General features: G+C 42.8%; 1 protein-coding gene across 1 annotated transcript in view; it reads left to right on the top strand.

Moving 5' to 3' along the window:
• heca (hdc homolog, cell cycle regulator) overlaps window positions 1-11089 on the top strand; it is a 171394-nt gene extending 160305 nt beyond the window's left edge. The window contains exons 5-6 of the mRNA XM_080278833.1: window positions 6719-6916; window positions 7577-11089. Of these exons, the coding sequence (XP_080134959.1) occupies window positions 6719-6877 (159 nt within the window). The 3' untranslated portion in view covers window positions 6878-6916; window positions 7577-11089. The remainder of the gene's footprint in view (window positions 1-6718; window positions 6917-7576) is intronic.
• The last annotated feature ends 1710 nt before the right edge of the window (window positions 11090-12799 follow it).

Below are 12799 nucleotides of genomic sequence, written 5' to 3'. Positions count from 1 at the left end.
TTTTGAGCTGCTGTTTGGTGGTGGGTTTCGTTCCCTAAGTTTTTGTTTTTTAATGCTGAAATTTCTCGTTTTCACTACAGTATTTACTTGCTGGTTAATATTTCTTTTTGTATTTGCTTTCATCCTAGTGTAGTTTTGTTTGTCCGCGTCTAGTTGTGTATTATTTCAGATCGCTGTGTGGTGGTAATTTTCGTACTTTGAGTATTTTCTGTGTCCTGGAGTGGTTGCTTCTTTTCACTCTTTTCTGCAGTGTGTGTGTGTGTGTGTGTGTGTGTGTGTGTGTGTGTGTGTGTGTGTGTGTCCTGGATTGGTTGCTCTTTTTCACTCTTTTCAGTAGCTTTTTTCATGGCGCTCTTGCCCTTTCCTTCAGCCAGGTTTTGTTTGTGTGTGACTCGCTTTTTCCAGGATAATGATTCACACACTCACTTACGATGAATTCCACGTCGTACCTAAGATTTGTTATTGCAGGAAGGTCAAGGAAAGGGGATACGATGAAATTTGTTTTTCTAAGAAGGACAAGAAGAGGAGATAGAATGAGATTTGGTAGGAATGGCGAGGAAAGGAGAGACGACGGAATAAGGTGACACGATGAGAATGAGGAGAGACGATGAGATATGTTTCTGCAGGAAGAATGAGGAAGGGAGATTGTGGATTTATCAACCCATATATCTGGCTATTCCTGCAAAGCGAATATTCGTTACGAGAGAAATGATCGTCAGTTATTAAGTGAATCTTGGATTTCGCTTCTAGTGTGACGATTCTGATACCTATTTTTTTCTTCTTCTTCTTCATCTCCAGAATATTCTCCTCGCTGTAAAATTCTGTTGTGGTTTTCAGTGTGAGTATTGCGAGGCTACAGCATTTTCAGCCCGACTTCTGCCGTTTGGACAATTCTCAGCACAGAAACTAGACTCGCTCTTTTATTCAGTGCTGAAGGGCCTGCTCGATGTGGCCTGCGCTGATTGGACTGACTTGACCTGCTGACGAAGTTGTTGTTGTGGGTTCGAGGGATTTTTTTTTTTTTATTGCTTCCTTCCTAACTTATTGCTGTTTTTTTTTTTTTTTTCTGGTCATACGATTTGGGAGATATATATATATATTTTTTATTGCTTCACTCCTAACTTATTGCTCTTTTTATTTGTGGTCATATTATTTGTGTTTTGTAATCATTGTGTGGTTCTTAGCAAGTTGGATACGCTAGAAAAGAAAGGAAAGGAAATGACGTGATGGAAGAAGGGACGAGTAGGGAAAGGTATGAAAAGGAGATTGAGGAATGGAGAGTGGAGGATGGAGCGGGGACAGGAGAGAAGGGGAAGAAATGAAGGGAAGAAGGTGGAGGAAGCAAGGGAGATGGGAGAGAATGTGAAAGAGAAGAGAAGAGAAAGAGAAATGGGGAAAAGGGGGGATGGAAAAGGGATAGAGAAGAAGGAAGAAGAGGAGGAGAGGAAAGAAAGGAAGGAAGGGGAGAGAATGGACGAAGAGGAGAGGATAGGAGGGAAGAGAAAGAAAACAGTATTGAAGATCATGACCTGTCCAAAGGGTTAGTTATCCATCCCTGAGCTCAATATAGTTTAATCAGTGACCTCCTGAGTCTCTCCCCACTCTGTCTTCCTCACTACTCACGCACATGCACGCAACCACCACACGCACTGACACACTGCACCTTCTCATGATACGCAACCACACACCACCACCACCACTGAAGCAACCACATACCACACACTGTCATGACAAGGAACCATCTACCATCACAACTTTCAACCACACACCACATCCTCTCACGACACGCAACCACACACCACATCCGCTCATGACACGCAACCACACACCAGTACCTCACCCAACCACATCACCACTACCACCCAGTCGCACACCACTCATGACATACAACCAATCACACACCACCAACACACGCACTTACTCACTACCACACTTCTCAGGCACCAAAGCTTTCCCCGTGACACGTCATCTACCAGAACAATCACACACACACACACACACACACACACACACACACACACACACACACACACACACAACCTCCCTCTCTTAACCTTGCCCGCAGTTCACCTCGACCTTGGATCAACGGCCCCCTTCTCGTCCTCCCTTCCCCCCCATCGACCTTGCCTCCCCCCATCTCCCTACTACCTATTTATAGCGTAATCTCTTCATTGACCCTGACCTTGCCTTCAGTTTCTGTGCTTGAGTCGTGTTCTTTGTTTTCTCTCCCTTTTTTGGTGTCGAATATTTTGTAAGCTTCCGGGTTTCCTTGACATTCCGTTCCTTTAGTGTCTTCGTTTTCTGTTTTGTGTATTCCGTGTTTTCACAGTTTTCCCTTTTTCGCAATTTCAGTTTTCTTTATGCTCTGTCACGCCTGGTTTTTCATTTTTCGTTGTACTGTCGAATTCCTGTTTATTCTCTCTCTCTTCCAGATCTTTCAAACCCAGTCTTCCATTCCATTGTTTCATTCTGTACATTTTTGCCATCAGTTCTACTTTATTTTCTGTGTTTACTAGCTACTTCTCATCCCTGAATCCAATACCCTCTCATCTCGTGCACTTTATCAGCCTCCTACTGTTAATCTCTCTTCCCATCTGCTCCTTGCTCTTTCTATTCGCTTCTCTCTCTTCCTGAACGATTCTCCCTATTCCTATCTGTTTCTCCCACTTCCTCTCCATTTCTCCTTCTCTCCTTTCGCTTCTTCCTTTCCCTCTTCTCCTCTTCCCCTTTGTATCTGCGTCTTCTCCCCCCCATCCGTTTCTCTTATCTCCTACCTCGCCCGTTACTGCATTGTCTGGAGGTCAAGCGGTCAGGTGTGTGTGTGTGTGTGTGTGTGTGTGTGTGTGTGTGTCGTATTCGCTTGGGGTTGGGAGTCTTTCCAACTCCTCTTCCATGGCGATATCTTTTTCAGATTACACCCTAACATTCTCTTGTACCTGATATATATATATGTGATACATAAGAACATACAGTAGTATAGCTGCATAAATATCCTGATGACTACGTGCTGTGTTCAGAAACAAACTGGTTAGGAGGTGTTGACAGCCTCCTTAACTGACAGTATTTACAAGAATATATATCCTGCAGGGAATATTTGGGCCGTAAGCTTTAGCAGCGTAATGAGACCTTGAAACAGTTCATCCATAGTGATTTGCTTTTCTTTCTACCTCTCGATATTCTCTTTTATGCTGTTTATATCGTTTGAATGTCGATATAGTTTGCATTTACATCATATAGGAGGGTATTGGGGTGCAATGTGGAAAAAATTGGCCATTGGAAAGATGCTGTGAAATCACCTAGGCCATCTGGAATAAGACTCCCATTTGTGTGGCGTGGATGCCCGGTGAGCCAGGCTGTCTGTTATAACTAGGACAACTATTGGTTAACTCACAGGGGATTCACACAACCAAATAAATCGTCTGGGCTGGAGGTCTGAATAAGATGACAAAGGAGGCGCTGGTCTCTTGAAGTGTAAGAAAGTTGAGCCAGTTGCTTAGGACTTAGGACTTGTAATCCTCGTTAGCACTGTATTGATCAAAACACGTTGAAAATACTGTGCAAGATAATACACAAAAGAAACCGATCATAGGAAGAGGAAATAAGGAACCTTAAGAGCAAGGGTTTACATCTCTGTCTGTCTATCTGTCTATTTATTTATCTATCTGTGTATCTGTCCGTTTATCTATCTGTCTATCTATCTATCCATATATATATATATATATATATATATATATATATATATATATATATATATATATATATATTATACCGGTACTTACTGTTACTCGCTGCAGCTGGAAGGCTTCCGAAATCTTAAGGTTTTATGTAAGACTGTTCTAGATCTACTCGGAAAAAACTAAACTCCACACACCAGGTAGGTAGGTAGGTAGGTAGGCCATCCAAGGAGCTTTACTCTTGCCCATCCCTTCCATTACCCTTCCCAGCGGTGCCAGTTACCCTCCGCTCTCTACTCCTTTTTTGCGTGCCTGGTAGACGTAGGGCGGCCGGGGCTGAGGTCCAGTTGATCCCTTAATGGAGACGGACTACGCGGGGGCCTGCCTCATTAACTTCATTAGCGGGGAGTCTGTTGTCCCCTTGCGAGCCTTATGTTGACCTTACCTTAGGTCATCTACCAAACTTACACAACCTGGAACTCCTGTTTTCTTCCGGGTTTGTGAGAGAGACGGGAGAGTTTCTTTTCCTCCTCCCTCCTCAGCTTAAGTAATTGAGGGGCTGGCGGCATTCATCTTCCCGCCCAAATGGAATTAAAGGGTGTGGGAAGAAAACTTGACCCCCTGCTGAAGGATTGAGGTTTGGTTGAGAATTGGGATGGTATAGTACGTAATGCTTAAGTCGGTTGGTAGGAACATTGGTATACTGAGTGGTAGGAAGTGATAGGAATAGAGATGTCCCCACTTAGCTATATACACACATTCGTAGAGCATCTTTCGTCTTCATTCGTGCTTGAAGAGGGTTCGAGTCGGGCCGAAAGTGTTGCATCATGACATACAATACAATTCCAATATGTGGGCATAGTTTCCTCCATACTTCAAGGTGCTCTATAACTAACACACAATAGGAATACCATTACAAACACCTGTGGAGAAATGTGGTGTGCGTAATCTTTCTGTCCGTAACTTATTCAGTTACAGGGAGCCTTAGTTTTTGAGGTAGGAAAGCACCCTGATTATTTTGACCATTAATTGAGCCGAAATGGGTTAGGGACATTTGTCAGGTTAGAACAAACGCACTATAGCTGTAGGAATGTTGACACCATTACCTAAATGAAGCTACCAATCACACACACACACACACACACACACACACACACAACACACACACACTCAGGGGATAAAACGAAAGGAAGGCCAGTTAGGTGGTATGAGAGCACCCTTCTTCTTGCATTCTCCCTTCATATACTCTCCCTTCTTTCACTCTCCTTTTTTGCACTCCCTAAATTCTCACTCTTCATCGCTTAGTGTTTCGTCTTGCACTCTCTTTGTACATTCTCCCTTCTTGCACTCTCTCTACGTACACTTTCCTTCTTACTCTCCCTTGCACTTTCCCTTCTTGCACTCTCCCTTGTTGTTGAAAGTGACTGTGCTTCTGTCTTACTCGTTGTCAATTATATACCACTGCTTCTGTTTTTAATCCATGTCTTTATCTTTTCTGTGTAGAGGCTAATAATCTTTCACATTATATTCTCTCTACTAATGAGATAGACAGCGACAGGAAGACAGAAGGTTCAAGGGGGAAGGGAGGGGGCGGTATAGGGAATGCGTGTGGTGCTGTTTTCGTGGTAGCCAGTGATTAATTTAGTGGCAAGGCTCTCTCTCCACTTCCTGGTCACCTCTCTCTCTCTCTCTCTCTCCCTCTCTCTCTCTCTCTCTCTCTCTCTCTCTCTCTCTCTCTCTCACACACACACACACACACACACACACACACACACACACACACACACACACACACACACACACACACACACACACACACACACACACACAGTCAGGCATGCCCGTTTTTTAAGTATGGCGACAGAGAGAGAGAGAGAGAGTGAGTGTTGGTTGACGCGTGTGTGTGTGTGTGTGTATGTGTGTGTGTGTGTGTGTGTGTGTGTGTGTGTGTGTGTGTGTGTGTGTGTGTGTGTGTTCTTTAGTAATTCAGTCGGCAGAACGAAAAGGCTATTAAGGATAAGCAGTACATTATAGCCACTGTGAATGTGATATGTATTGTGGTGGAAGTTAGTGTGGTGTGGTTGGGTGTGGTGTGGTGTGGTGGTGCGTGTAAGAAAAGTGTTAAAGGTTAATAGAAGTTGGTGATGTATTGTGTGTGACGTCTGAGGGTGTGTAAAGGTGTAATGGTGTGTGGTGGTGTGTAGCATGGTTTTAGGTGATGTGTGATGTTGGCCGGAGTGATGTGGATGTGTGGTGTGGTGTGGTTGTATGTGATAATGTGTGGTATAGGCAGGACAAATGTGAAGGTGTGTTGTGGTAGTGTAGATAAATGTGGTGTATGGTGTTGGGAGCACAAGTATACGTGTAGCGTAATGGTGTAGGCAGGTGTGATGTGGTGGTGTAAGTAGGACAGATGTGGTGTAGTATGTAGACTGGGGTTGTGTTCTGTAGTGTGTAGACCGGTGTGGTGTGGTGGTAGACAGATGTGGTGTAGTGATATTGTGGTGTAGGCAGGGCTGAACAACCTTGCGTGTCACGGAGAACTGTCTGGAAGGTCTGCTGTTTCTCGATTTTTTTTTTTTTTTCAGACAAATTAGAGGGTCGAGGTTCCTGCCTGACATCGCCAAGTGGGGTATGAATATGTTATGGCCATCGATCAATAAGCCAGGGTGGAGAGAGAGAGAGAGAGAGAGAGAGAGAGAGAGAGAGTGTGTGTGTGTGTGTGTGTGTGTGTGTGTGTGTGTGTGTGTAATAATGTTGATAAAGATACTGATGATGATGTGGGTGGATATCTTTGTCATTTCGCTTCTAATATGTGTGTCGTTATTATTATGATGATGTCAGTAGTTGAGCAAGGTCATTCCTAAATTCGCTTTTTCACTCTCATCTTTTCAGTATAGGCCTGGTGCTTGTAAGGGTCGTGTCATCCTATTAAATTAAATTGATGATTGTGATGAGTGACAGTGTTGATTATGATGAAGGTGGCAGTGATAGGAGTAAGTACATAATGCCCTTACTAATCCCTTTCTCTTCTCTCCTTGCAGTGTAGCAAATGTGACGCTGTTGTCATCCCACCCGACCAGAGACTGAGCTTCTTCAGCGACTACAGCAGAGCCCATGCGTGTCCCTCCTGTGGACACCTCGACCACCACTTCGTCAAGCCACTAAGTTCCTTCATCAGAGAAGACAAGCACACGTGGTAGTGTCTGCGGTGCCGCCTCCGAGGGCCTGCGCAGCTCGAGGTGGGTCAAGTTTGGAGGAGGATGGGATATGGGATATGGTGGTGACGTGTAAACGTGTGATGGTGTGTTGCTGTGTGTGAAGGTGTGTGGTGGCGTATAAACGTGTGATGGTGTGTGAAAGTGTGGAGAGATTAAAGGTGGGAATGTAAGAACTGTAAGAGAGAATTAGCTCTGGGTATAAGAAATATAATAACTGAATGTAATACAGGTTGGTTCTGAATATAGTTATATACAGTCCTTCACGCATTCATTCACTCAACTCATTCACCATTTCATCATATATCAGTATATTAAGCACCCACTGACAACAGTTCACATCCACTCATAACTAGTCACACACAGCTACTTGCGTACTGACACACTGAACTCCCGACATAAATAGTCTTATTTAAAAATCTTCATATTGGAAAGAAAATATACCCGGTACATTAGGGCATTAAGTTATAAGTACGATGATATACTCTACTTTGTTTAGTGCAAAGCAGTGAACAGTTTTGAGTTTGAATATTTTTTGAAATATATGATTTTTTCCAGCTTGCACAGAAAACAGTAATTAAAATGCATTTTCAGATGTTACAGTACCAAAAATCAAAGGCTAGATCTGAAAATATTTTGTTTTATGCTGAATCTTGAGAGCATTTATTTTTGTATTTTCTCCAGGATGAGTGGCAGGCATGAGCGCACCCACAGAGCACAAACCCTCATGTTGTCACCGGAGAAGTGTGTATAGTGAACTAAAAGGCATCAGGAGGTAAGCCGTGGTAGGAGAACTGTATACAGTGGAGACAGTGGTTGGTGAGACATGGGTGGGCCGGAGCAGAGAGAAGTATGTAGCTTAAAACTGGGAGAGTCCTTTATGACATGCTGTCTGGATGCTGATGTCGGCTGGTGAAAGGGACTTGATGGGCTGGTCGACATTCCAGAAATAATGTTTGTGGGAAAATATATCAGGGGGGCGCTGGAGGAGTGAAGAGAGAGGAGTATTGCTGAGATGAAGAAGAAAGGAGTGAGTTTTGAGAAGAAGAGTGAAGTGTAACAGAGACGGAGGAAAAGAAAGTTACAGAGACAAAGGAGAAGAGAGGAGTTATATGGAGACGAAGGAGATACGAGGAGTGTTACTGAGATGAAGGCTACGAGTGGGGTGTTATACAGACGAAGGAGGAGAGAGGAGTACTGTAAAGACATGAAGGAGGAGGAGAGATAAGGAAGAGAGACTATATGTGAAACAGAAGAGGAGGAGGACTTCAACTGTTTGGTGAAGATGAAGTGTGTCTCGTAGCAATAATGGAAGCACTGGAACTTGCATGTTGAGTGGGTGTGTAAGAGACCGAAATGGCAGATCATCAGTTGTGCTTCTCTTCTTAGACTTCCAAATGCTGCGAGAGAGATCAGTGAAGATGGTACTGGCTTTCCATCAGAGTGCCATGCCCCCCTGAGCGATCCAGTGAGAAGAAATCTGCAGAGGAAAGTGTTTGTTGGTGTGGGCAGTTTGGTGTTACTTTTTGTAGTGAAATTGGGATGATGGTGAAAATGTACAAGACTTTGTTTACAAAAAAATATAACAATAAACTAACCCATGTGGATCGGGGAAAATCTTTTGCTTTTGTTTCTGGGGGAGTCCACGTGAAACTTGTGGACGGACTGTAAATAGCAGTTAGCTGTATTCTAATTGTGTGATCTATTGTGCTGTCTCCAACTTTACTCCATAAGTAAGTCCGAATTTCGATGTTTCAACGTAGACATAGGCAAAGATCTTGGCTGACACAAGGCCAGGCATGAAAACTCACCCCCGATGTGAAAGTCATCTAAACACTGTAAAAACATAGACTAATGGAAACGTTTCATTGAGAGCGAATCTAAGTTTTGAAGTGGAGAACCGGTGGATAGCATAACATTGGAACAGGAGAAACACAGATGGTGGGTAGGAGTTGCAACTGGAAACGAATATTTTGAGAAGAAAAGTTGGAGGGAGAAAATTTAGACTGTTTTTATGTTAGAAGTGTATGGAGTTTGTAAAGGTCTGGCATGAATAATGCTTCAAAGAGGCGTTATTGAGGAAGACACAAGATGCTCAGCAGAGGGCTTGACGAGGTGACAGGAGGCCAGGCGGAGAACAAGGAAGAGAACAACGTGGACGTGAAGATAAGGCTTTGCAATTTAATATCAAGTGTCTTGTAAACATCCGAGCAATTTTGTGATGGAATAAAATAATATTATCAAGCACTAGTGGGAAAGAACACCAAAGAGACTTGAGGACAGGAAGGCAGCGATGAGGTGGAGAAGTAGGATGGTGTATGTAGACAGCTTGCGAGGAGAACATACTAGGAGGCCTCCAGTAAGTGAAGAGCAAGAGTCGAGGCCTGCTACCCCACCGTCCACGTCCCCAGCGAGACCGGAAGAAGACCAGCTCCGTAGAACAGATCTCCCTGGTCCCTTCAGCCTCCTGTGGCCCACTGCTGACCCCTGGACCGCCCCACACCACTCGGGACGGCGGTTCAGCTCTTGGTCTTAATTGCGTCAGCTGGGCTCCGAGCTGATGACAGCAGTAACCTCGTGGAGGGATAATGCCTGTAAGTTAGTTCAATGTGCACTCTTTTCTTTGTAATGTAGCTCTTACTGAGATACAGTATATTTCCTCAGATGACAAGAGAATCTGCTTGTATGTAGGGATGAAGATAAGGAAAAATTTTTAACAAGTCTCCGTACTGGATGTGTAAGGTTTTATACTAGTAGCTTGTGTTTGTGCTGTGAGGAAGCTTCTGCTGTCTGTGCCCTGGCACAAGGAAGAAATTCAGTATTAAGATGTTTGGTAAAAAAATAAAAATGGTGTACATCACTAAAACTGTCTTGTAAATTCAGTATTAATAATATTTTTTTTCCATTCATTCATCATATAATAATAAAAGTAATAATAATAATAATAGTAATAATGATGATAATAATAGTGCAGGGTCAGCAAAATGCGTAAGCTTCCTCACCGTGACTCTTGTTTATGCAGAAAATCTGGTAGCACTGCCCAAGAAGTCGGGTGAGAAAGGTTACAGTCAGTCCATAGTCATCAATTTGTTGCCCTGGGATCTAGTAACACTGCTGAGAAACAATTTCGGACTCTCAAACCAACTAAAAATTGCTAAGAAGTATTTGTGTATCTAAAGCTATCTGCAGCAATGAACATGTTTTTGTAATGTAAGTTTAAAGCTAAGAGTCACACTTAGGATTAATGTAGGACTAGGTATAGAGTAGAGGTAAAACTTTTGCAGTGAGCCGAAAGGTTAAATGTTAATGTAATATACGCGGGAATCGATCTTAGGATGTCCTTTAAAATATGAAACTGGGCAATTTGAGAAACTGACATTTTTCTCAGGAATTTTTAATAGGAAGGGATTTTTGTGACAACTGATTATTAGTTTGATTGCTTATTTTTTAGAAGAGACAACCAGAGTTCCTCACTGAATATACCAAAAACAGTTATTCAAACCCATATGGACGAGCGGCAAGGCTGTGTAGTCAGACTAACAGCTTTCGCAGAACATCCACTGGACCGTCCTTAAATAAGAAGAGACCTGGTCAAACCAGTGATCTATTTTTTCAGTGACAGTTGCTTCGTCTGTGAATTTTTTTTCTTTCGGTAAGAGTAAATAAAAATACATTGCTCAGTGACTGGACGTCATAAAACCAGCCTCAGTGACCCAAAGCTACTGTTAGATTTCAGGACGTACCAGTGCAAGGCTGACCATTTTTTTTTTTTTTTTTTTTTTTTTTTTTTTTTTTGACCGATGATGACCTGACTGACTTAATCTGACCTGACTTCTTCGGCGCAGACCAGTCGTTGTGTGCATTGCATAGATTAAGCTATTTGGGACCTGACACTTGTGACCAAACCAGCGATTATCTTTATCCATGTTGGGTCAGCGGCTCCTCATCTCACTTGACTTGACCAGAAGGATAAAAGATGAGGATTTTAAAACTTAAGGAGGTGGGCGAGGAAAGGGGCTACGGTAAGAGAGGGCTTCATGTGTGGACAGACGTGTGATAGACTTTGGTGCTTCTTGCTCGACTAGGCAGCAAGATCATTGTAATTCCTATTAGTTGATAAATAAGCTTGAATCAAAATTATTCCTGGAGCAGTAAAGTAACCTACAGTATACCTTAAACATTTGCCAGAAAATAAAATACAGTAAGTCTGGATTTACCTTCACTTTACTCTGACTGAAAGTAAATTGAATCCCTCACTTGATTGCAAATACATTTTCAATCGAATCCCCTTTCAGACAAGCACTGGATATCATAATTCACAAATCAATATACTGTATACTCTGACATCACTTTGCCATTGTTCAGCATCTCATTAATCCAGTCTCCCATTTCTTCCGTCATAAAATTTGTCTGTGTAAAATAAAGATATCTGGACAGCTCAAGTGAGGGTAACGTAGGCCATCTTTTTGGGTCAGTCAGCCTGCTCCTGCCCACAGTGACCCTCTTTACATACCTCCTCCTCCCCCCTCCTGCCCACCACCACCACAACACCAACCACTCCAAATAATACCACAAAATCCTACTCTGCTTATCATTTCGAGGTGTATTCTTGTGCGAACTGAGAATTTCGTGGTTCATTTCAGTGGTTCGAGCCCGCTTGTTGGGCATAGTGGTTGCGGTGCTGGTGGTGGGCGGCTTCACTCAGGTCTTGACCCCCGTGAGGTGACCATTGAGCAGAGGAGCAAATGTGAACCTGTACACTTTGTACCTTGTAATGATGTACTGATGTTCTTAAAAACTTAGATTATTGATATCAAGGTAAAAGAGGGACGGTAGTGGTTATTGTATTTTTCAGGTATTTTTTAAGTAAAAACATGATGGTGTACGGTAAAAAAAAAAAAAAAAAAATAGATTTTGTAAGATTTTTCACATTCTTTCCCCATTGGCTTAGGGCACAGAATTTTGGGCTTGTGGAGAGTAATAATAACCCAGTAGCAATGTCTAGAAGGGTCATATTTGCTCCTGTACTCAAGGACCGCGATCAGCTGTGTTGTGTCGCGAGGCGGAACCGGGGCAAACACCTGCTTGATGGGCCCAAAGTCCGTGGTCAAACGTAGGGTCGGATTCACAAACGGGCTTATGATCGGTTCTTTGTCGTAACTGTGATTTGTTTTCCCAAGAAGGACGAGGAAAAGTGTAAGATTTTCCATGTTTCTTGTTCTTGCAAGAAGGGCAAGGAAAGGGGAGTGCTGGATTTTCCATCTCTCGTTCTTCCTGCAGAAAACAGATCTTAAGTTACGACAAAGAATCGATCATAAATATGTTTGAAAATCCTACCCCTAAGAATTTTCGGACATGGTGAACCTTGTCAGAGTGGGTGATGTTCCGGTCATCCTGCAGCTTGTAAAGGCTACAACTATCAATTGGCTCAATTGTGAATATTATAATTTAGTAATCTGATCTGGTAAAAAGAAATTTTGTTTGCTTGGCTGAATTTGATTTGTTGACAAAAAATTGATAATTTATTCGAATTAGACTGTGCCTTGCTATGGATATATACAAAAAATTGTGTTGCTTCACTTAGTATTTTTTTCTTCAAATTGGCATGATTTGTAACAGCAATATGATGGTTTTGGAAAATAAATTTACTTTTGTACCCCCAATTGGCTGTGGTGTTCCTTAAATTCCAAGTTTTTAGAATAGTGTGTCTTTTTGGCCCAAGAGGGAGACATCTTCACTCGCCGTCTGACTGTAGAGGAAGGAGGGGAGCGAGGACTGTCTCATCTCGGGGACTCTTTTATTATGATTAGACAGCAGATTATTATCACGCCTCACAAGACTACAAGAGCCTCGTCTTTGTGTGGTGGTGGTGGTTGTGCAGGAAGCTTCGTCCTCACTAGCACGAGA

The sequence above is a fragment of the Coenobita brevimanus genome, chromosome 75 (genome assembly GCF_032717465.1).
Source record: "Coenobita brevimanus isolate Jiangsu-jjx chromosome 75, ASM3271746v2, whole genome shotgun sequence".
Classification (NCBI taxonomy): Eukaryota; Metazoa; Arthropoda; class Malacostraca; order Decapoda; family Coenobitidae; genus Coenobita; species Coenobita brevimanus.
The sequence above is the reverse complement of the archived record's forward strand: the minus strand, read 5'-3'. Positions and strand labels throughout refer to the sequence as shown.